Below are 24,874 nucleotides of genomic sequence, written 5' to 3'. Positions count from 1 at the left end.
GACATGAGTTTGTCCAGTAGTATTTAGATGAGTTATGACTGTGCTATCATTGTTGAAAAAAGTGATGTGTTTTCAGGAACATTAGTTAAGAGCAGACTAAACACACACACCGGCTTGCTGTATACACACACAAATGACTATAAGTCATCTGAAGTGGTGGGCACTACTGGCCCACATGCCTCTCATTTAAGCTGCAGCAGAAATAAACAAGCTGTAATTATTAAAGGTGGAATGGGACGGAGTAACATGTATCAAGATTGGCATGGGGAGAAATTCATGACCTCACCAGTGTACATTCATGAATGAAGCCTCTTTGTATTAAAAAGAAATAAATATTAATTTTCATCCAAGTCTCAGCTGAGTTTAACATTAGAGCTTTTTAGGCTTAGTTTATTTGTAGTGACTTTACAGGCTGAGAGATTAAAAATAATAAACTGCTCAAAATACACAGAGCAGAAACACTAATCTTTGAAGACAAAAATCAAATCAAAAGTGTTTACATGGAGTTTAAAAACAACTTCTCAGGTAAAAACAAATTGAGTGGGTAAATCGAAAAAAACCTGAGCAAATTCAGACTCACATTAAGTTGCATTTAAAGTTCCTCAGCTGCATTTTTAGGCAGTACAGGTCATGATTTTTTCCCTACAAATATGAAAGAGTGAAAGGCCCTCCCCCTGCTGGACAGATTACACTGCTGCCTTCTGCAAAACTTAACACCTTCAAGGAAATATCTAAAAGATTATGGACAGATCTGGAACCTCCACTTAGAATTTTTACTGTTCAATTTTTTAATTTTTTATTCGCAATCAGAAGCTCTCTCACTTCCTCTATTGATATGTTTATTTCCTCCTAGAATTAAAATCTTTCTCAAATCACTTGGTTTATTACAAAACATAAAGTATTCCAAGCCTTTGGAAAACTATGCAACATTATTCCCCGAATCCTCTGACTGATTACATCTTTTTAAAGAATTTTATCTGTATGCTTGCACTCATTTTTAGATTTCTTTGTACATATTTTTATTTATTCCCAAATATATTTTAAAAGTAGTAATTAAGGAGGGAAAAAAAACAATGTGTAGTTGCAAACAAATCTAAAAGTGACAAACAAAATAAAAACGTTAAACAAAAATGTGATTTATTTTCCATGTGGCAGCTGTAAATATTCCCCAAATATTAAGTGACCCTCACCAGTGTGTATTTAAATTCTACACCACATTCAAGCGTGTGTGTATTTAAGATAAAAAAAAATCACTTACTCATTATCTACCCAGGGAAACCTGCAGTGAAGGACATTTGTACAATTATAAATTGTTCCTCTGAAAATGCCACTCTTGTTGAGAGTTTTTTTGTGTTTTTTTTTTGACAAAAAATAGCATCTGAACATCTTTGAAAAACAAGATCCTGAATTTAGTTTTTTGTCTCCCATTAAAGTTTAGTCTTTGACTGACACCCTTATTCAGCACGATGTACAAAGGCAAATGCAAAATTAGTTGAAATGACACATTATAAGCAACAAATAAAAAGAAGTGGAAGTGACAGAGCCTCAGCTGAAAACATGTATTTTTAGATTTTGTGGTAATGTATTACCTTAAATTGGATAATTATCTTGTTAATAAAAAGCAAACATAATAGGCCCAATTTTGCAATACTGATAATAGACCAAGTGTACAATAGCTAGTTGATGAATTACTGCTTTGCCTTTTTCTCTTTTGTGATTGAGAGGAAATGTTCTGCCTTTTACAGGACGTGGGACGCTTTCATGAGCTTTTGAAAGAGGGAGAAACTTGTAGAAGCACCAGATTTTCATGAATAGTTGAAAATAAATTAATGCCAAAGTATTCAAAAAAGAAAGAAATCAGTCCAGGAGTGCACTGTAACTTTTTCTTGACATGAGCAACTTGAAAGAAACTTTTTAAATGTTGTCAAATAACTGTTTGTTTGGGGTACCATTATGTCACTGTCACTCCCTGTTAGCAGTGAACATTAGCTCCATGCTGAAAAACACATTCCTGTAACCACTTTAATGAAGCTAAATGAGGCAGAGTGGTTAAAATTAAAATCTGAGGCAAAGTAAAACCAGCAACAAAAATTTAAATCAACATTCAGGGACGACTCCTCAGTTCATATGAAGTTCTTACATATCACAGGAAGAATATACAGTACATGTATATTGGTATACAGACAGGCAATGTAAAATGGGCTAGAATTAGGGAAAGATACAAAGAACAGCATATACAAAAGCTTATTTAATGATTCAAGTACCACTAACTTTATACTTCAGTTCGCAGGAGAATTCAAAAGCATCTGTACAAAGTGCACAAGAATTGTATCCCATGTTGGCCAAATGTTTCCTATCATATTTTACTGTTATTGTCTAAGAGAAGTTTACAGTTTGTTTTTTTTTTTGTTTTATTTAAAGACAACATTTGCAGATCCTACATCACAGTAGACATAAAGTCTATCAAAAAAAATTGCAGAATTAATTTGTGGACTTGAACATTTCAGTGCAGTCCTCTGATGTCTGAACTAAATCAAACACTCTTTAGGTAAAAATGTTTAACAGCTCATCACATGAAATGACAGCTGCTCTACAGCTAAAGACACATTTTTACAGAATTTCCACTAAGATTTTCAAAACATATCTAGACATTTAGCAGAATGTACGTAAGGTACTTTGTAACGTTTAACTTTACAGGTTTGTAATTTATAAAATCATTTCCAGGAAGATTTACTGAAAGATTCAGATATGTTTCTGCTATTATGGGGAAACAGAGGATGTTTAACTGTTATAATTCCAATTAAGAAAATGTAATGATCTGCCAGCATAGTATTTATTTGAGTGCACAGCAGGTCAGCTGAACATACAACACACGAGATATGGATAAATTTTCATGCAATCAAAGAAAATGTTTGATTTTATTTATAGTCTGCATTTTTTTCAGTAATAGCCATTTAATATATCTACATTCAGTAATTATCCCTCTATAAAGAAGTTTTCATTGTTAGCGTCAGGGTCCGCCATTCTTTTCTTTTTACTCTTTTTTTTTTTTTTTTAAACCTATCTGGCCTCTCCTGTCAAGTCCGCCGGCAACAGAATTGATAAAGTCTCTTGACAACGAGAAGGGAGAGAGATGATTCCTTCGTTAGCAGTTACTTGTTATTAATGTTATTGACTATTTCACCATGGGGAACAGCACCTTACATAAATCTGGTATGACAGACTATGTATACTACATACAGGGTATATGTCTGTCTCACACATACATGTTTATAAATGTGACGTAAACTTAAGTCACCATATATACACAGTACTCAGATTTATGGATTCCGTTTTGTTTTTCACTTCATTTTCTTCATTGCCCTGAGGCTTCAATGATTGTACTGACGATATGTGATCCTAAATATTTTCTGATAACATGAATTATTAATGAATTATTCTTTTGATAAATATTGTGTGTGTGTGGGGGGGAAGCTATTGGTTATTAAGAAAGCATTATGCTTTTGATTAAGTGAAATCAGAATTGCCTTTTTTTTAATCATGGCCTTAAAGCCCTTAAAAAATATCTTCCTGGCCAAGTGGCTTTGCTCCTAAAATTATGAGAATCCACGACTGCTATCAATGCATTTCAGGAAATGCTGTTCAAAATTTCAAGAATTTGTCTAGGCTTGTTGTTCATAGCATGATCAATGACGAACTCCTTCATTAAATCAACAAGAGTTTGTTCAGCTGTTTTTTGAACAGATTCACATTTGAGTTCTGTAGTATAAAGCCACACTTATCACAGTAAACATGGGTTTCATCAGATGAACCAAGACTAAAACCTTGAGGAGTTTAACTTAGTCTCCAAAATTAAACAAATGTTTGCTTGGGTTTCATGGAGCTTTTTTTCTGGAAAACGTGCTGCCAAATTGTTAGGAAACTGCAAACCTGTAAAATGCAGTGTGACTGGTATTTCTATAATCAACATGAATGAAATAGTGGTATATATTTTATAGATCATGTTATTGTCTTGGTGTTTAATTTTTTTTAAAATATCAGCACGAGACTGAATCTACAAACTGAAAAAAACAAATCATCTAAACTGAAGCGGTTTTACTTCCACAAAGATCATAATGCTGAAGGGCTGATTGCCTCACTGAAAGGTACTGCAAGTACTGCAGGTACTGACATGGTGACGACACAGAAACTTTAAATCATTCAGACGAAAGTCTTTTAACAACGACTACAATTTAAAAATCAGAAAAATCTATTTAGCATCAATAAAATGATCACTGTACATTGTTTAACATGTCAAAGCCTTACCATCAAAACTGGTAAACATCGGTGGTGATTTAAGACAAAAGGATTTGTGCAAATAAGTAAAAGCATATTGTCGTGTATACACTGCGGAGAGTTCACTGAAGCAAAACTTTGATATAAAAAGACACTTGTGATCATAAAGAGAATCCTACTAAAAAGAGGAAGCACTTTAAAATGGAAATGGAGTATTTAACAATCTGTCATACTCTTACCTCTTTACAACTCAGCACACCCCTTTCTTGATGTATAAAAAAAAAAAAGAAATTGCCTCTGAATTTGTTCTGTGTGACATAAAAGACTAAAATAACCTACGGCCTTGATGGCAGCTCTACATTCAGGCTGAGTTCAACAAAATAATTTTTCTTTAAAAATCTGATTTTTTTTCATGATTTTGCAAATCCTTTCAAAGGATTTCACACTGTACCATTCGCTTATTCTACTTATAGATCCTTCTGGGAAGCACAGTTAAAAAAAAGAAAAAAAAAGAGGTTTACTGTTCACAGAAGTTCCCCTTCACATGAGTGAAGCGCCTGTAGTTTTCAGAGCTGTAAACACAGCTGCGAGATAACTATTATTTAAAAGGGAGCTTCGACAACGTTAGATATGGTGACACGAGTCCAGCTGTGGCAGCACTAACTGGCTTTAACGCTGAACAATGTTAAAGGGAAAGTGGAAAACATCTTTCCAGGCATCTTTTTGCCTCTCCTGGGATGAGCAGACAGTGTCTCTGAGAGCTAGTGGACGGCATTTCTGTTGTGTCAGGGTCGCTGCGAATCGTACTGCTGGTAGCGGTTCAACTTGTCCGGGTCATTGGAGGCCATGTGGGTGAAATCCTGGAAAATGTCCTGGTAAGTTTCATCTCCTGCAGGAGACACAAGGACACAAGATGTCAACAACAAAGGTAAATAAAAGAAATGTCAAACAGAGCAATGAATCCCTGTAAAATATTTCTTATTATACAATCTGACAGGAAAAAAAAATCTTTTGTTCAACAGGTCACAACTTATGTCCACACAAAGTCCCTTCTAACCTGTGTTGAATGGTCACAACTAGATATTACTTTACTTTAAAAGTGCCACAAAATGGTGGGGAATAATCCTAACAACAGTTACTACGTCTCATAATCGAGGACGTAAATACTTTGGATGTTTGAGAATAGTTGACTAGTCAACAAAATGTTGCTACCCTCGCTAGTCGGTACCAGAGATTCTGGTTAGTTTAACTCTTACTTTTAACTCTTTAACTCTTAACTTTAATGATTTTAGGTGATTGCATTCAAAAAGTTTGCAAAAGTACCCACATCCAGATGATAAATACGAGGTGCTAGACAAGAGTCTGCAAGAGACGTAAAAAGAGAATCTAAACACTAGACTAGCAGCTTCATCTCATGCGTGTAGGTACATTTCCTAAACAACATTGTTTCCAATAAATGTTATTTGTTTAATTTTATTTTCTGACTAGTTATGTAAAAGACTTGGCTATTGAAAAATGTGATCAACAATTTCATATGGCACTTATGATGTACAGAATATTTTTTTCAGACAAATCAATTAAATTGTGTTTAATTTGGACAGTTTACAGAGTGCTTTTTTTTTTAAACTTCAACACAATGACTAGACTAAGTTTAAACTTCTGCTTAAATTGCTGGCAAATCAGTCGTTAGGAACATCCCTAAAGGAAATCAGTTACTAAGAATATCCTGAATAAACACTTCAAAAGTACGTATAGCTCCTGCCATGGCACATGAGAATTACACAATGTTTTCTGCACAAATGCGCTATAATAAAAAGTCATACAAGTATGACTTTTGATCTAAAAGTTGTACGTTTTGTCAGAAAAGTCTGAAAATAGTGCTTTTGCATTTGTTTGGCAGAACTGCACTTTGCTACACTGTGGCTAAGAAAAGGTAAGATGCTTATATAATAGCAATCCCTTCAGCACCAGCCTAGTAAGACCATCCTGATCACATGAGCTCATCATTCTGTTTCTCTCCCTGTGTCAGTCTGGACTTTCTGCCATCCCAAACGTTTTCAAGCGATCAAAGCCTAGTTGGGCTGATCAGGGATCCGCTCTGCAGCTGCTGAAAACATCAGCAGCCAGTCAGGGACTGTGTTATAGTTCATGATGTAGCATGCAGGCCGCTGCTTTGAAAACGGTAACGTCGGCTCCCGCGGCAACAAGTGTTACTGGCTCTGTTGGTTTTGAAGAAGATGTTCTCAGGTATAAATACAATGTTTACTGTGGTTTTTCCATTGATTGCGTAAATGAAGGAGCAGATACGAGAGGCTGCAAAGCTGAGAATCGTGGCCATGCAGACCGGTGTTCACAATGCTTTGGACATACAACAAGGCCAGCTGGTATTCAGCTGTTCAGACGCAGCTGGTTGCTGAATGAGAGATGTTGAAATATACTGGTAACTCCAGTACATCGCAAAAACCTCACAGGGATTGTTGTTGACGAGGCACAGGTCACATAGAAAGGGTAAAGATAAATATTTTTTAGACTGTTACCGTCTAACTGAGCATGTATTTGCGTAGTAAAGGAGCAGATGTTAATGCTATCACCAGGACTGGCTGAAGGAGTCTGTCAAAGCAAGTAACTCCGGCCCAATGAAATCGTTTGGGGTGGCAGAAAGTCCAGACTATTACAGAGAGAGAAACATGTTGAGCACACGTGATCATGATGGTTTTTACCACACTACGTCAGCACCACACCAAATCTGAGCTTGTCTCCCTCCTCAACACATCAACCTGCCACAAATAAATAATATAAAGTAATATTACAAGATAAATATTACTTGTGTCATCAGAGAAAAAAAAGTGGTGCAACTGTGATGCAAACAAAATAAAGCAGAACCCCATTAATGCCTCATCAGGAAGGTTTACAGCAGGATTAAATATCAACAGCATTTTGCAGAGTGGAGGGCTCATGCACAGTGACAGTAACATCAGAACAAGAATGAAAAAGAAAAAGTCAGCCATACCTGTCAGAGTGTCAGCGTGGCTCGAATATGAAAAAGAACAAGGCGGGGGCGAAAAGATGAGAAAGAACAGAAGAAGCAAAAGGCAAATGTTTGAGGAGAAACAGCCAGAGAGCTTGGAGATCGACTCAGGAAGAAAAGACGAGCCCACAGAGATTCATTTTCATTAACAACTGTATTGTGTTTAAAGTGCAGGAGTTTATGTACAAAAATACAGTTGTGTTGGCCTCAGCACCCCCAAAGAAAAAAAGAAAAAAAGGCACAAAACTCTAGGGAGGAGAGAGAAAAGCAAAATACAGAACTGATAGAGTGAATTTACAGTGAAAGACAGAAGAGTGTGTTGAAGAAGACAGAGAGCCTCCTCTTACACCAGAGCAGCAGTTCTCAATCTGTTCTCAAAGTTCAAGTGTCATTTTTCAGGTTTTTAATGCAATTTCTAGAAGACTACAGGAAACAAAATGTGAAAAATATTAAAATAATCATTACGTTTTAAAAAAATATAAATACTTTACTGCAAATTTCATAAATCAATGTTAAAATGCCCACAGAACATCAGAGAACAGCCCACAGGCTGAGGACTGCTGCTTCTTCTACACACAGTCAGGTAGAAACACTTGACTCGAGGAGGCTTTCATTTTCTTAAAAAGGGGTGAAGGTTGGACTGCTGAAGTTACTTCTCCCTCACACTCTCTACCCCTGAATGTCCCTAATCATCACTATCAACTGATTGGAGGTGCTGATGAAGAGGCTGTTGGGTATTAAAGAGGATGGCGAGCAGATGCAGACAACAAGGCAAATCCTCTCGCAAAGCAAAACAACGTGAGGATCATTCAGTGACTGGAAGCACGTACTTCAGACTCTTCTCTGCTCCTTCTAGTAAAGACAAACCTCCTTCTGTTCCTCTCATGCTCTCTGCTGCTGTTAACCTTTAAGCAGTGGTGGATGTGACGAAGTACTGAAACTTTTGGGTACTTGTACTTTACTTGAGTGTGCCTATTTTATTCATCCTGACACTAACACTCCACTACATCGCAGAGGTTCCACTACATTTGACATCCTTAATTACTTTTTAAGATTACAATGCAAAGGGACAACACAAGGGATGTAAAAGACATGTTCCCCTAAATATTAAGGAGAAGTGGACTTTTATTTTGAAGAATTTAAAGACATTGCTGCCATAAATTGGTGTAAAAATTGCAGAAATGTATGCAAAAATTGAGGCAAAATGCAGGAAATTAAGCATTATAAGCAAGTTTTAGTTGATTGTTGAGTCGTATTCCAAGGTTGTCAAATACCAATGCGTTTGGCAGATGGTAGGGCCGAAGCACCAACCCGAAACATCTATATTTGACAACTTGGAAATGAGACTTGACAATCATCTAAAAGTTGCATAGTGTTGCTTCAATGCTCAAAATTTCCTGGGGGAGGACCCTACTCCCCGATTTCATGTGTCCTCCTCAATGTTGACAGGAAACCTACACCTTCAACTGACAGGTAACATTTTAATGCACAATGACTTTTTTTCATACTTAAAGTACATTTTATTGAAAGTACTTACAAACTTTTACTTAAGTGTGGTTTAGAAAAACGTCTTTTAACTTGTAGTGGAGTGTTTTTGTGGTATTAGTAATTCAGAATCTAAATACTTCTTCCACCATCGGAGAAGACGACAACAGCTAGCAACAGTTTTTGTAACATTCTCTACATTGCACAAACTAAAGAAAACAATTAAGAAATAAAAGAAGAATTCATTCTTTGTCATTCAGGTCCAAAACATTTCTGACTTATTTCTAAAAAGTGAGTAATTACCATGGAGGATATAAAAGCAGCGTTCAGGCTTGTAACAGTCTGGCTCATCTAGCCCTCAATATAAGATGTTTTACTCTTCTAGGACAAATGGACGGCGTTTCTGAGTGAAGTCCTCTCTCCTGTGGTCAACACAATAACTGCACAAGTCCCTTTGACCCTAAAATCTTAGAGCGCTCAAAAGTCCCTCACCATCGACTCTAAAGGACACAGAAACTTCATCTAACTGTGAACACAATCACAACACAATCTCTATTCTAACTACCGAACGCTCCCCCACACTTGTCAGCCATTCAAAACATCACATGCTGTTCAGTCAGCGGCAGGAGTTGCTCTATCAATCAATGTGAATAAGCAGAAATGACCATTTAATCAAAGTGCTTTGGTGCCCTCACAGAGGATTTGGGGCTGCATGGATCGGAGACGTGGGATAAAACTGGGGTACGTTTCCCTCATTCATTCACTATCAGTAAATCTCAAGTGATCTTCGCACTCAAGTGTATTCACACTCTTTTTTTTTTTATAAAGCTCCCATATGATTGAGATAAATATAAGCTAGGACCAGCAGGTGATAACATTATATACATGGTTACATGTGATTTTTTTTCTAGACTATTGCACTTGTTGCTTGATAATGTACCGTCCTAAGATGGTTTTGTCTATATTTGCGTAAAAACCCACTGACATTCAATACAATCAATGTGATGGCACTAAAGGCCAATTCATCAACTTACAATTCTGGATTTCCCGTGATTACGGGCAACAAGCAAGCACACTAGCCGACTAATAACCAAGACACAATATTGAAGCAAATACGTACAATCAGAAAAGAAAAGTATGTGAACACAGAGCCCCTCGTGGCTCTCAGCGCTGTGCAACCAGAGTCAATCTCACTCTGCTTATTCTGTTCGACCATGAAGAAATGTACATATGCACATCATTTACAACATGTACAGTAAGCATACTTATTATACTGCTCCTAGAATGATCTTTATAAAAGAAAACTGCTCTAAAATAGACTTATTTTCTGACCAGGCATGTCACAACAGCAAGATGCAGTACGTTTGGACAACAAACAGTTCAAATAAGTTAACAGGCCATAAAAATGGTTAAGACTTCACATAGGAACCATACAGTCGCAGGACAAGGTGCAGACGTTGCATAACCATTAATAGGAATGTGCATAAATTACTTCTGACAGGTCAATTTAAAATTAAATGATTTATACACACACTATGCCCGTTCAGACTGGTCAGATGATAAAAAAATGTCATTCAAAAGTCATGATTATTGCCAGATAGTGAAAACTGCCGTCACTTTGAGGTTACTTAATACTGGTGGTGGCAGTTACTGGGTAGATCGTTTTTTTGCAAAGATTCTGTAACTGATAGCACAACACTAATTTAAAAATGAAAAACATTTAGCCCCCCAATACAAATGTCTAATTAGCTACTATAAATACGTAAACACCTCTAAAAAAGAGGGAATCAGCACAAGTTATACAATTTAAACTTAAAGGGAGGAAGTACAGACTATCTAGTTTCTTTTAATTTTGTGCTATCGATAATTTTATATTATAACAGTCACTTAATCAAAAACGTAGATGTTCCACTTTGGAACAAAACCCTTCAGAAATGTCCAGAGTTGATGACTTTAACCCTGTCACATTGATACAGTATAGCACCTGACAATAAACCACCCCACGGTGCAGCTGGCCCAGCACCTGGCAGGAGCAGTTAAGATGATAGTTGCACTCACAGTGGGGCAGGACACAGGAGCACATCTGACAGAGTCGGGCTCAGATCACCCTAATCAGAGCAAATTTCCCCTCACCTGGAGGTCCCTTAATAAAAAAGTTGCTTCAAATATTTGTTATCAAACCACTGAGAATGAACTTTGTGTTATCTGAGTGTTAATTTGCATTTTTTCAGTCAACTGACCCCAACTCTGAAACCTGGGCTTTACATTTCCTCTGATAAGCCTGGTTTAACAGTGCGTGGCCCCTGTGTTTAGGCAAGAGCAGACAGTTATTAAGTTTCATCCAGCTGCAGGCTAATAAACTCCTGCATGCACTTTCTGTACTGCATCTCGGTGGGGCTGTTGGTGTTATATTGACCTGACTGGCTGTACGGACCTTCCGCCTCTCGCATCTCCTCATTCATCTTGGCCAGTCGCAACCTAGGTCAAGAAACAGGAAGTGACAGATTAGCCGCAGTTAAAAGATGTTAACAATGATCAAACTTTTAAAATTTCACTGCATGCGAATCCTGAAATACCTAGTAAGTATGATTAATTTTCTACAGCATGATGGAAACGCCAAAAACACCGTTGCACTTATTTTCATCTAATGTGGTCATACTAGTCCACTGTTCAAACAGGAATCGATAAATTTTCTTTGCATTCAAAATGGTAAAGGATCCAAAACTACACATTCTTGGTGATAGCTCAATGCCTGCTCAAAAGGCAAAAGTGCTAAGCACCATTTTGTATGCTGCACATTTTTCAATTCTGCATTCTTGGCTTGATAAACATGCCCCTATGTTATCACCGTGGTATGAAAAATTAGTTTTGAAGTACTGAGTATTTGCCTCTTAGTACGTATGTTGGTTGAGAGTACCTAGCAATAACCTGTTTTGGAGTATATTAATCTTGTTAAGCATTTTCTGCTATTTCATATTTCTACCCCTTGTTTTATCCTTTGTGATTTGTTTTTAAGAACTTTTCTCAAAGAAATACTCAGCTCCTTGGTAGAAGACAGCGCCAGCATTATATTGATCTGTAAAATTATCAAATAGTGACACCTTGTGGAGAAAGCTGTTACTCCGCGTAAATGCAGACAGATAAAGCCAAAATTGCAACCTGTCATATTCTCCTCCACTGATTTGATGTCCACAAAAAAAGGAGGCGGAAACTCAGACAGAAAAAAATGCTGACAAAAACAGAAAATTTATATTCATACGAATAGTAACTACGACAACACTCACAGCGTGACGATGTCTGCATTGGCCGCTTCCACCGCTATTGTCAGGGGTGTTTTCTCATCTATGTCTGCAGCATTTTGGTTTGCTCCTCTTTTTAAGAATAAACACACTTGCCTGAACAAGAGAGAGAGGTTTGTCACTTTTTTAAAAGTCACAAATATTCTGAATTGCATCATATATGTTTGGGGATGTAATGATGATGCGTAAAACAAACCCTGTGTGTCCCAGCATGGTGGCATGGTGGAGGGGTCCTCGGCCCTGAGCGTCCTGCTGATTCACATTAGCTGCATTTTGGAGCAGAAACTCACAGGTGACCAGCGAACCCTGAAATGAACCATTAATGTAACACATTATATGACTTTTCAGTGACAACGAGTGATGTTTCACTTTACCTTTAGTACCTTGTATATACAAAACATATATACCATCACTGACTGGTACTAATGGTACTGTGCTGATTGGATCATCTGTAGTGATGCTCACCCCCTGCACCGCCATGATGAGCGGTGTTCTCTTGTCGTCCTCTGTGTTGACCCAATTGACTTCGGCTCCATGGGCCAGTGCCTCCGCCATGTCTGGCAGGCTGCGGGCACACGCAGCCCAGTAGAGCTGCAGACCCGAGCTGTACTCCTTAGGCTCGTAGAAAACCATCTCCTTACAGGGTGAAGGAGGGGGCAGTGTGGCAGGCATGGGCAACGGCGGAGACTCAGCAGCATCTGAAACACGGGAGGAGAGAGACACTTTATTTATTCAACAAGGACAGTACATATTAATAACAGTTCTGAAAACATGCCAGAGTCAACCGGAAAGGCTAATATTCATCTGCAGTCCCCAATCAGGCAACAGTTTAAAGAACAAAAATTAAAAGTAAAGGTACTGAAAATACAATAAACGATAAGTCAGTAAAAATATGCAGACATGAACGGAGCCTACACTACATAGAAACGTCTGTTGCAGTAAACTGATGCAATGTTGATTTGCTGAAACTACATTGCCTTTTTGAAATAAGACAGTCTCTTCACATTGTTCCTCTACAAGTTCAGCTAGCTTTTAATGTGATGTTAGTACAGAGTGGTGGATGAGCCACATTGTGTTATATCTTAAAAAAGAGACACAGGCTACTGTATTTAAACTTACCAGCTTGGTAAGTTGTGTTTTTTTTAAATATTGTGATGATAGTATCCTTGTGGCTTATAATTTAGTGTTTTATTGTGTCTGTACAGGATTTCTTTTGGCTTTGTGGTTTTATTGACGTGTCATTTTAACAGCGATGAGTGGGAGAAATCACTGTATTTAAAAATAGTTTTGCTAGTCAACATGCAGTTTTGTTGTTAATTTGAAATTAGCCATATTCTTTACATTTTCAACTTATTTTATGTGTTATCTGAAAGACAGACTCTAATTCAATATTTGCATTGTAATGCGATTTTAAAAATTGAAAACATTTCCAAGACTTGTAAAAAAAATATTCCTTTTTCAAAAAAGTTCCTTAATAGTTCTTTAACTAATAATTTCCCTTCTTGTCTCCAACATTTTTGACTATGACGTATGATGAAACTGATGCATGCTTCTACTTTAATCTTAGCAATGGCACAGACAAAAGCATAACTTATTCAGATGATGCCAAACTAAACTGCAATAAGCACATGTGGCTCTACACCTGTAGTGCAGCATTGTCTTGTCCCTTTTGATACTTGTGCAAGATGTTGTTTTTTTTACTTGGCTAATATGCCGCCTTCTTTACGCTGGGGTCAAACTTTATGTCAAAGCACCCCGTCAGCAGTTGCCTGGCTGTTTACACCTGAAGTGCTGGATGCTGAATCTGTTGCTGCAGACTGGGAGTATGCTGCAGAGCTCAGGGCTGTGGCACGTCCCGTGTGAACAATATTACTGCTCAACACAGGTGCCGAAAGGAAGTGGGAAGCGCTTCATGGAAGACTGGTGTGCTTCGAAGCTGTTACACGTTCCACGCTAATCCAGCGTTAGATTTAAAGAGCCAGTGATGTCTGTGTAATTACATGACATAGGTGTGTGAGCGTATCTTTGTGTCTTACCTGCATCTGTCAGGCTGTTATTGGAGGGGGTGGTGGCCAGCATCTCCCTGCTCCCATCAGCGCTGTTCTGGATGCCGCTGTCTGCACTTTTTACTGTAAAACAAAGAGTCGGAATTTTGACTTGGGGAACAACACACAGATGTTATTTACTCACTTAGTGTATTAAATACAAGGAACACCTTTCTGCTGATTGTTGAGTTTTCAAAGCATCACATATCCTCCTAAGGTAGCTCCTGCAAAACATTTTGTTTGATTTGTTGCAATATAACATTTTTATACTTTTGACAGCTGCTAAATTTTCCCCAATATGTTACAAGAAACAGCAGGTGGTCCTAATATTTTGTACAGTAAGTGCACACACAAAAGCCCCCAGCTGAGATCAACAGAGAGTGTACGGGAGGACAGATCCCACCATCACCCTAAATACCAAAATATGATGAGATAGATACGAATGCAAAAACCAGACAAACCATGTGTGAGAAACACCCCCCATCCCTGGGTAAAACAAAACATGGTATGCTCTGCAGTGCTCTTAACATGACGGGATGGTCCATATAGAAGGTCTGGATGACGGAGGAACAGAGGAATGGATGAAGGGTTGTTGGTCCACAGCCCCAAAGCAGTGAATATAACCGGAGAGAGGGGATGGAGAAGCAAGTGAAACACTAAGCATTTAGTACTTACTGCTCCTGAGCTTGGCTGAGTTGTCAAAGTAGGAGAAGAGCGAGTCAAGCTCATCAGGACAGAAGAGAGAGTCGCGGCGGGCCTCCGTGCCGCTGGCAACAGCTACGTTAGGGATAATGGGAGTTGGGAGGCGGAGGGTGTAAATTGAGTGGCAGAGTAGGGAGTTACAGGGTAAGCGGTGAGAGCAGGGGTTAGTCCAGAAGCAGTATTAAAGGAGGAAAGAAAGAGATTGAGGAAGAGAAGAGAGAGGAATGCAGGGTGAAAGCAGAGATAGTTAAACAAACAGCTCTGTCGACACTGGAGGAGACAGACTACAAGAAGCAATGGGAGGCAAAGTGGGCTGAGGCATATGCTGTTCACAGGGAACACAAAGTATACCGATGGATGGACACATCTCCACAGCAGTGCAAAAATCACTAAGAGCATACAATAGAAAAGTAGCCACAATCACGAATGAGACTGGCTTTACCCTCTTGATGCTGTGTAATTTAGTTTCTGAAGAGAAACTAGAAGTTTCCTATGACATGAACTTTAACAGTTTTGAATGTGATTGAATTCTTAAATCTGATTTTATTTCTTTAGTAACCTGGCAATTTTGGTTGGGGAAATTAAAACTTTAGAAGAGGGAAATAAACCAGAATTTGTTAAAAACAAAAACAAAAACAAAAAAAAAACTGGGACAACTCAAACTTTAATGAAAAAGTTTGTTCCACATCCGTGTTTCTGAACACATTTGACATTAGAAATAGGCAAAGCAGTAACAGAACCTCAAAATCATAATTCATTGGCACTGCCTAGTCTGACAGCTGTTTTTTCCAACTGTTACCAACTACAGCTTTAAGTGCTCATTCATTCAATTCAGAGACGAGGTAAAGACCACAGAAGACACAAACTCTTGGGTTGAAGGTGTGTTGTGTTTGCTCATTTTTCTACTGACCTGCCTGACCAGGTCGGAGTTTTGGGGTGGGTGGCGGTGGTCTCGGAGGCAGATGCTCAGAGCTGCTGCTCAACCTCTTCTCCTGTTTGCTCAGAGAAACCACTTTGTTGCGAAGCTCCTCGTCTGACGGTCGGCGTACAAACCGGCGGTCCACGTATTTGGCTTTGATATAGGCCTCTACCTCGTGCCTGTTAGTATAGATAACGTTTTTTTGTGAATAAGATGAGAAAAAAATTAAACTGGTAAGCCTACTGCAAGTAAATTTTCATGTTACTTTTCTAGCAAGAAACTGGGTCCATTAATAGAAGTTAAGTAATGTTGTGGACGGCAAGTTAATTTGGATTCTAAATTCAAGCAATAACACTAACTAACAAACCAATATAGACAGTGATAGACCAGCATCTCCTTAAAAAAATCAGACCCATCCCATTATTATAAACTCTAACATTAGCCTTTGTTGATTTAACTTACATGACTGCTTTTTACTGAAAGCTGAGAGGACTTTTTCATTTTAAAAACTCGGAAAAGATTGCAAGATTAGGTAAGAAATTAATCAAGGGATAAAATAAGTGTTAATTTATTCATCTACTTTATGTAAGAGCTTGTAAGTACATTGTCTTTTAGTGAAAACTCAGATCTGTACCTTGGATCTCCTGGATGTGGTTTTCTGGCTCCCAGCTCCTCTCGCCGAGCCTCATAGATCTGGTTGATCACTCCATTTCCCAGTTCACACATCAACTGTGAAAAGTGTACAATGCAATTATTAATAACAAAAAAACTCCTTTTATGAAATGTGTTTTTTTGCTACAGCTATGCCTTCCACAATTGTGTGAATTGATAAAATTCATGCATATTTATTTGTATGCATCACTTCTTCCTCCCTCACCTTTAGAAGTTCTGGCTCCCATGTATCCAAAGTCAAAGATCGAACCTTAGAAAAATGTACTCCCAGACTCCTGGAGGTGAAAGAAGTGTTTTAATAAAAATACAGTGGCCTTGCTGGATATGTTTTGATTGTAAAGGGCTAAAAGACCTTGATGTTTTCCAACACACATGAATGTAGTGGCCGGGCTTATATAAGCTTGTACTTCTGCCGGGCCTTTTCAGTCACTACTTAATACATAGACTGTTGATTTTATTTGTACAGATGGTATTGTTTATTTTTATTGCATTATGTGTGATCACTGAATAATAAAAATCATAATAAAAACCCACTTCACCACGCTAGTTTAGGTTTTAGCCACAGGGTGGAAAGTGGTGACTGCAGATTTACAAGTTTAGCAGCATTAACCACAAAACCCCAGATAAACATGCGGCCTCTGACTGCTCTGTGACTTTGTCTGTAATATACATGTTTATTCAAAAATCTAATCTCTCCCTCACTAATGTAGAGGCAAAGTGTCGGAAATGTACATAAACTACAAATAATTTAAGGAAAAAGATTTTCTATAATTTTATCACTTAATTTTTGAACCCACTTTGGTGAGAAAATCAAAATGAAGATCCATTACTTTTTTTAGGTTGCAGTGAAGAAGACAGCCTGAATCCCTAGACACCTGTAAGTTAATTAAAATTTGGCCTGAATAATAATTAAATTTTACCCTGGTGACTTAAGTAATTCAAGGTCGACACAACATCCCAAGCAGGCTTGGTGTTCATAACAGTGAGTTTACATTTCATAAATCCCTGAAGACCAACAGTTTGTACAAAGAACTAAACATGACCCTCGTGGAAAAGATTTTCCACAACTATGCTCACCAGTTTCCATCGAACCCCAATGAACTCAATTAATTTAAAATGAACTGTATTCCTGTTAAGTGGTAGAAAAATAAATAAAATGTGCTGATATTAGTTTCCTCAGTTTTTTAGTTTCCATCAGTTCATACCTTTGTCTGATATTGTATCTATGTCCCCCATATCTCCTTGTAACTGCAGGTCCTGTTTTTGCTGACATTTTTATATTTCTAAGTGTCTGTCACCTCAATATTAAAACACCTATTATAAGGATTCATTTACACAACACCACAATGCTTTACCTGTGGATACCAGAGCACTGTATACAGAGGGTGATGCCCAGATTGATGCTAGCCCAGCGGGGGTCGGGCTGGCCGCAGTCACAGCAGCAGGTGTTGCCTGGGATGGCCAGGACCTTCTGCAGGGCACTCTCTCCTTTCAGCGATCTCTCCTTAGGCTCCCCACCAGAGTCCAGGCTCCCCGTCGACGTGGACGACTTCCTATCCAGCTTCTGACATGAGGGAGACATTAAAATTGGATAGAATGAAATTGAAGTTAAAAAAAAAATAAAAAATTAAATGAAAACAACCTTATCCCTGAGGTGTTACTGGGGCAAAGTAGCAGCAAACACTAACAGTCTGGGCAAGGGAAAATCAGAGTCAGAAAAACTGAATGAAATGAACAGTGTTATTACATAAAAACTGGTGAAAACTGGTCAAGTTTATGTGAATCCCTTCAACTATCCAATCAGTGTTTTTCAGTGTGTTTGGTTCTTACCTCGCTTTCATCTCCCTTGTCGCGGAAGGCGGTGGCGATGCTGTTCTGGACGGCTTTGATCCAGGCCTGTCGCAGTTTCTCTGAGTCTGCCTGCATCATACAGCTCCTGTTGGGACAGACGTGCATCACACAGCTGCTGAATGTGTATGTGTGCATGTGGGAGGAGGTGGGTACATTGCTACTCCTCCTTCCCACCTTTAGTAACATTTTCTAGTGCTCATTAGACTGATCGTGAATCAAACTCACTTGGTGGGTGACACAACTTCGAAACAGAAGCGACGCTCTAAGTCCTCACAGTGTTTGACAGTACATAGCCTCAGGTCTTCCACCACCACTGTCGGGTTGTCCTGAGGAAACAGCATAGCAGCTTTGGTTAAACCCAATACACACAAACACACCAAACATGCACACACACACAGAATGCTGAAAAACTAAACAACTAAGATTTTCCATGAAATATAGTAGAGTAAACACAGTAACAAACAAATAAAGTAATGAAAGCACTGAAAATATCCAAATTAAAATTTAAATCAACTTAAGTCACTACTGTTGGTGTGAAAAAATGCAAAAATCACAGCACAGCAAAAGTGTGTTTTTCCGTTACAAATTCCATTAAAATAAACAATAATTTAGGCATGTATAGAGTCAGCACATTTTCTAATCTAACTGCCAGAATTAAAGGGTTATTTCAAACAAAACAAAGCTGGTAATTGTTGGAACAGCCGAGAGACAAACCAGGATGGTTTTGTGAGCTTTATTTTGTTTCTGTCAACTTAGCATGGAGTTTTATGTACTGTATATTAATAAAATTACGGTTTATTTAAATGCACTCTGGTGGGTTTGGTGATAGTGATTTTACGGCTGTTTCTGGTTACACAAAAAGGTTGCAGCACCCTTGCTCAATACTTGACCGATTTCAAACACTGTTGCTTCAATTACTCACTTAGACACAAAACATGGGAAAATAGAGGTCCCAGTTGAAAAATACTAAAGTTTACCTATGAAGCAAAATGTGGCTAACAAAGCTTCAAGCTATTTTTGTCCAACTGCTCTTGAAATGCAGCAAAAATATTTGGCTTTTCAGTGTTCTACAATGCAAAAAAATGTATATCTTGACATGGATGATCAATGTAGTTTAAAAATAGAGCAGAATGTGGCTTTTCCTAGAATATAGAAGCTGCATAATGACTGCATCTTATTAGAAAATTAAACACAAAATCACAGCTACAAAGTTGTGGTTTATCCTACACTAACATCTGTTTTGAAATGCCTACTACAGCTCTTAAATGAAACTACAGCATCCTGTTAAAAATACATGAGGGGTTTATTTGTGCTGGAAGTCAAACACATGCATATTTGATTGTGGTCGGTGTGCAGGGAGTCACTTGACGTACCTTAAATTTCTTCTGGTAAACTAGCTGATTGTTCTGGATGGAGAACCAACGCCTGAAAGGAGGTCACGAGAAAAAAAAAGTCACATGTAGTGCCGGTGGTGCTCCTAAAATAACACGCTTTGACATAATTTTAGAGCAGACACATTTATCCTTCAAGTGTATTTAAATACAGTAAAACTACAGTATTCAAAAACCTATATGTATTTAGAATCTGCTGATTTCAGTATTACCCTTTCTTCAACATTCAACCCAATTATATTATTGTGACTGATAAACAAATATTTACCCAACATTTCAAGTTCTTGCATCAGGTATTAAAATGTAAAGCACCTTTAATGTCTCTATTCTGAATTTTGATGACCGTGCCCCCCACCCTCAACCCACAATCAGCCCTCAGCAGCAATCCATTATCATAAAATTGAATTTTAAATGTATTCATGGACAGTTGAAGTGAGCTGTGTCCATTGTACCGATTCCATGTCTTGAAGGCATTGCTGGCCCTCTTAAACAGATAACCCTCCATTGCGATGCCATTGTCTGCGTCCACATTGTACTCCAGCTTGGTGTCGTCATTCGAAAAGTCCTGAGCAAAAAGGGTCAGAAAAGACAGAAGGAGAGCAAAGAGTAAGTAAGCAACGTGTTAAAATAAAAATTTCCCATACTGTCAGCATTTAAAATGGGTTTTTATGGGTTAAGCATTGACTCAGCACTTATCCCAAAGTCACAAATTAAGGGCCATCAGTCTCAGTTGTGTTAAGTAACCTTGTGCAGAGCAGAACTGCTGCATGGCTGCTTCTCACAGTGACCATATTTACATGCACACTAACATTCCACTATTATTCAGAATATGACACTATTCTCGTTTTGAAACGGGGCATACAAACAGCATATTCCATGACATAAATTAGGCCTTCATACAAATGATGCATTCTCTGATTAAGACGTGGGATGTGTTGATGTTATTCAGGTTTTAGGAGCATTCTTTGCACGTGTACAAAACATTCAGGAAATGTGTGTTAGTTGGGGTTTTTACCGCAGTTTGTGACACACGGCCTCTTTTCTGTTTACGGACGGCTCTGTGCGTTGTCATGAATGCAACATACACAAACCAATCAGCCCACAGTCTGCAAGGCTGTGGGGTAGAGATGTATGCCCAAAAGATAAGCCCACATTTCTGATCAGAAGTAGAGACACACCTACTTTTAAACATTATGAAAGATTTGGATATCAACAGGTTTTTGGATATGCGCAAATATCACAACACTGAGCTATTTAAGAAGGTTGTTGAAGGAATGAAAGAGGGAGGCTGTGTTTACACGGTCCACCACCAGTGGAAAATTTGGAAAAAGATCCTACTTCGATGCAAAGAAGCATAATGGCACAAATGGCGCCAACCATTCAACTTTTCTATATTTTGATGTCATAAAAAAATATGCTAGGGCACATTAATCAGAGTATGCACGTGTGTATGTAAACAGAATATCAGTGGAATTTTCATTTTCATTGGCCATTTAAATTGCTTAGCAGGAATTTTGTCATTTTAGTAAGGCCAAAAAAAGAGAAGATTTTGTGCATGTAAACTTTGTCACTGACCTAATAATTATCAATGTTGAATGTTTCACACAACAAACCAGACAAGATAGAAACACACATGCACAGTTGATGGTTGAAGTTATAATGTACCTCAATAACTTATATCTATGTTGAGTTATTCACCACTTTACTGAAATATGTCTTCACAGTTTCAAGGCTTTAGACTAATTTACTTTCTCCTTCATCCACAAAAAAATATCAGAACTTATCTGGTTTGTCCAAATGATATATAGTGTGCAACAATAAAATATCTGTGTAATAAATTAAGACTTTCAGTTTGAGTAAATTCACATACTCAGTGGTTTGCATAAACAATCCCTAAATTAAGACTGAGATTACATTAACAAACTCTGGAGGTGTGAAAACCTGCACATAACTATGGCATTTTAAGGTTTTAATTAGTTAGGTATTCAGCTAATTAGGTAGCAAGTTAGTTATTCTTCTCCAAGGAGTAAAGCTGCACAGTGAGCTTTCATGCATCCTTTCTCTCGCTGACTGCTGCTGCTGTAACTCAATCTGGTGTGTTGTCATGGGAAGGTCCCTGTGGCCATACTTGCTTTAACTACCTGAGCTGCTGCCACACTCTCCTTACACCCTCCCAGCTTTCTCAGCTTCAAGTGACACTGAACACCATGATGTATGCATGTGCTTGTGTACGTCCTTGTGGAGTCAATTTACACCAAGTATCGCCATCTCCACAACCAATTACACCTCTAGATCTGCTACTGTGATGATTTGCAGAATCACTTTATCTGTGTTTTGCTTATATAAACATCCAGAGACACAGAAAAAGATTCACCTTGCCCTCCATTATGAAACCAGAAAAACTGCTTAACCCCAACAAACTGAAATAAGATCGGGTCTTGAGAGGCATATTTACTTCACACAGTCAAAGTTTGGTGGAATGAAAAGGCTTCATTCAAGTAAACAGATAATGTTCATTTTCTAAGACAGCTTCTTTATATACATATGTGCTGGCCATGATTTCATCAGATAATAGTTCATAACATTTAAAAAAGCACAAACTGCTAGGCTATGACCAAAACATTGAGCAGGATAAAGAACAACCAAAAACATATCACAAGCACACCCTTGTGCAATAAACTCTGTCATTAAAATAACAGATAATTCTGTGTGCCAAGTGGAAATTACCTCACTCATTCAGCAGGTGGTGACAATGACTACTATTTCCTGTTTACTTCATGGAAAGCCATCATGCTAAACATGCACATAACATGTAGTCGAATTGTTTGAATAAAAATTTTACACTTTTTCTCAGTGGAGGAAATCATAAAAGTCTGATGGCATTTTGTCTTTGTTCTTCATGTTTCTCTTTACTTCTTGATATTTTAATATTTTTTGCTCCAAACCAGATTTTGGTCTTCATTTTCACTTGACTGGAGCTAAGGAACAAAGCCTCCTCCAATAAAGTGTACTCAAACATTCATACTAATCTCTACATGTATGCTTTATAAATACTCTTTCTGGAAATTGATCTTGAGTACAGATCAGATCCAACAACAACAGGCCAAACTCTGCATGTTGTAGACTCCGACAATGAAGAGTTCCGCCTACAGAGACACTCAGCAGCCTACAGATGGATATACTGTATGTGCGTCTAATGTAGTGCATGACTGCACATTTTTTTTTTGTGTATCATGCACGTTGTCTCAGTACTTAGACGTGTAAATGCAACCTGAGCAAAAGCTAAACCCCTCTGCCCTATAATAGCATGGTGTATCAAATGGAGGTACGCACGCACGCACGCACACACACACACACACACACACACAAAATTTTCCAGCATGACATACACTGGGACAACAGAAGTTATTTTGGGTGCACAAGGGGAACATACTGCGTCTGTATTAAGCTTCTGAACAGAGAGGTAATGGAAAGTACCCGTCCAGGCATTCAACAAATCACCTTTTCCAAAAGGTGGGAAAAAATTAACCTCAGGAGTATAGCACATAATTCTCATAACTGTCCTCATAACAACATTTTTTAAGTCACACAAATGCATAATGCACAACACTATATGTCAGTATGATGTTTGACTAAATAAGGAAACCACTATGGCTGAACCAAATATCTTTTCTTTTTTCAATTTTTTTTAAGTTCAAAGCTACAATAAATAACAATTAACACCGACCACATTAAAAATCTCAAATTATGACGAGACCAAAGAATGAAACACACAGAGTGCAACACACTGGCTGTCACGTGAAAACCTTTGTGGCTCCCTTGTTTCAACTACAGGTTGAGAAATTTCTGTGGCCACTTGGGCCTTAGAAAACATTTTCAACCCTGTTACAAAAATTAACAAATAGGAAGTGGTCAGCTATATGAAAGGCTGTGTTGTTAGTTCCTGAAACATTTAAGAGATGCAAGGTTTTCGCCTGACAACAAACATGTTTTCATTCATTATCCAATAAGTAAAAAGCGACGATGGACTGCAAAGCAACAAACCACTCACTGACAGCAACCCAACAACCTGAGTTCACGATAGCAAACTCTGGCACCAACAATGAGGCATCAAAATGTACATGCTACAGAATCAAGACAAATCAACACTAATGCATGTGTAGAACTGTAAAATGAGGAAACAATAGGTGCAAACATCTACACAAACACTGCAATGCAGTCTCTTAGTGTTTGCACGAGAGGAGAGGAGGTGAAAGATGGGCACAGGTAGGGTTACAAAGCGGAAGTCAGATGCAAATCGATGCTGTGACTCTACGTACGGAGGTCGACCTCCAAGCGCAAAAGTTGCGGCAGTCTGGTAAAGACTCGAGCTCAGTCACCTCCTAAAATGTCACACACAGCAAGAAAACGGCACACAGAAAAAAGAAATATGTATCTCCATATGCTAAAACAGAGGAATTTTGTCTAAATAAAAAAAATGCATTTATATAATCACACTAAAGAAAGAAACATAAACAGACCATTACTATTAAATAGCCGATGACACTGTCACATGCACGGACACACACACACACACACACACACACACACACACACACACACACACACACACACACACACACAATCTAACTCAATCTCTTTCCTTAAGGTGCACTCACCAGATACCACACATAGTGAAAACGACTGAAAATCTTCATTTTTCACAGATTTTGTGGTGCGTGAGGCCCTGTGTATGTGTGTGTGAATGTTTCCCTGTGAGGCTGATGAGTCCTCGCTATCTCAAAGTCTCCCTGTGAAGCATCTCAATGGCAGTGTGTCACCCTAAGCGGTGTGGCCCGTCTCTTCAACAAGCCCTCACCTCCTCCTCTCCTGTGGCTGCGTATGTCTATCAAAACTTTCGTCACTGCCTCTGCTGCTCCTCCTCCTGAGGCCTAAGCGAAGGTCACCTGTGTGTGTGTATGTGTGTGTGCGTGTGTGTGCGTGTGTGTGATGCTGGTGTGACTGCTGGGTTAGAATAATCAAGTGGACCGTGCAGTGAAGCTCGGGCATCAAACATTTATAGTGACTTCAATTTAACAGACGTGCACTCAGCTTTTGCCTTACTCTCTTTTATCTCTCTTGTGTGTGTGTGTGTTTGTGTGTGTGTGTGTGTGTTAATAAAATAGCTACTACTTTAACTAAATGTCTGTAATATTGAGCCATATAAA

At 38.3% G+C, this 24,874-nt stretch overlaps 1 protein-coding gene across 3 annotated transcripts in view; it reads right to left on the bottom strand.

The window, feature by feature from the left end:
• Positions 1–2,118: 2,118 nt before the first annotated feature.
• The window catches only part of acap2b (ArfGAP with coiled-coil, ankyrin repeat and PH domains 2b), a 69,913-nt gene continuing 47,157 nt past the window's right edge, over positions 2,119–24,874 (bottom strand). Inside the window, exons 10-24 of one of the 3 annotated variants that reach the window (XM_088077672.1) lie at positions 20,120–20,232; positions 19,650–19,701; positions 18,502–18,602; positions 18,256–18,361; positions 17,781–17,989; positions 16,631–16,700; positions 16,388–16,482; positions 15,745–15,932; positions 14,808–14,909; positions 14,124–14,216; positions 12,553–12,785; positions 12,284–12,393; positions 12,073–12,183; positions 11,223–11,266; positions 2,119–5,164 (exon numbers count right to left, since the gene is read on the bottom strand). In XM_088077672.1, the coding sequence (XP_087933798.1) occupies positions 5,061–5,164; positions 11,223–11,266; positions 12,073–12,183; positions 12,284–12,393; positions 12,553–12,785; positions 14,124–14,216; positions 14,808–14,909; positions 15,745–15,932; positions 16,388–16,482; positions 16,631–16,700; positions 17,781–17,989; positions 18,256–18,361; positions 18,502–18,602; positions 19,650–19,701; positions 20,120–20,232 (1,731 nt within the window). In that variant the 3' untranslated portion in view covers positions 2,119–5,060. Of the gene's footprint in view, positions 5,165–11,204; positions 11,267–12,072; positions 12,184–12,283; positions 12,394–12,552; positions 12,786–14,123; positions 14,217–14,807; positions 14,910–15,744; positions 15,933–16,387; positions 16,483–16,630; positions 16,701–17,780; positions 17,990–18,255; positions 18,362–18,501; positions 18,603–19,649; positions 19,702–20,119; positions 20,233–24,874 lie in introns of all 3 variants that reach the window. The other 2 variants (XM_088077670.1, XM_042515977.2) reach the window with 2 other exon arrangements.

Source organism: Plectropomus leopardus, chromosome 5 (assembly GCF_026936395.1).
Source record: "Plectropomus leopardus strain MGB_pleo_1.0 chromosome 5, ASM2693639v1, whole genome shotgun sequence".
NCBI classification, from domain to species: domain Eukaryota; kingdom Metazoa; phylum Chordata; class Actinopteri; order Perciformes; family Serranidae; genus Plectropomus; species Plectropomus leopardus.
Note: the sequence above shows the minus strand (reverse complement) of the source record. Positions and strands in the feature narration are given on the sequence as shown.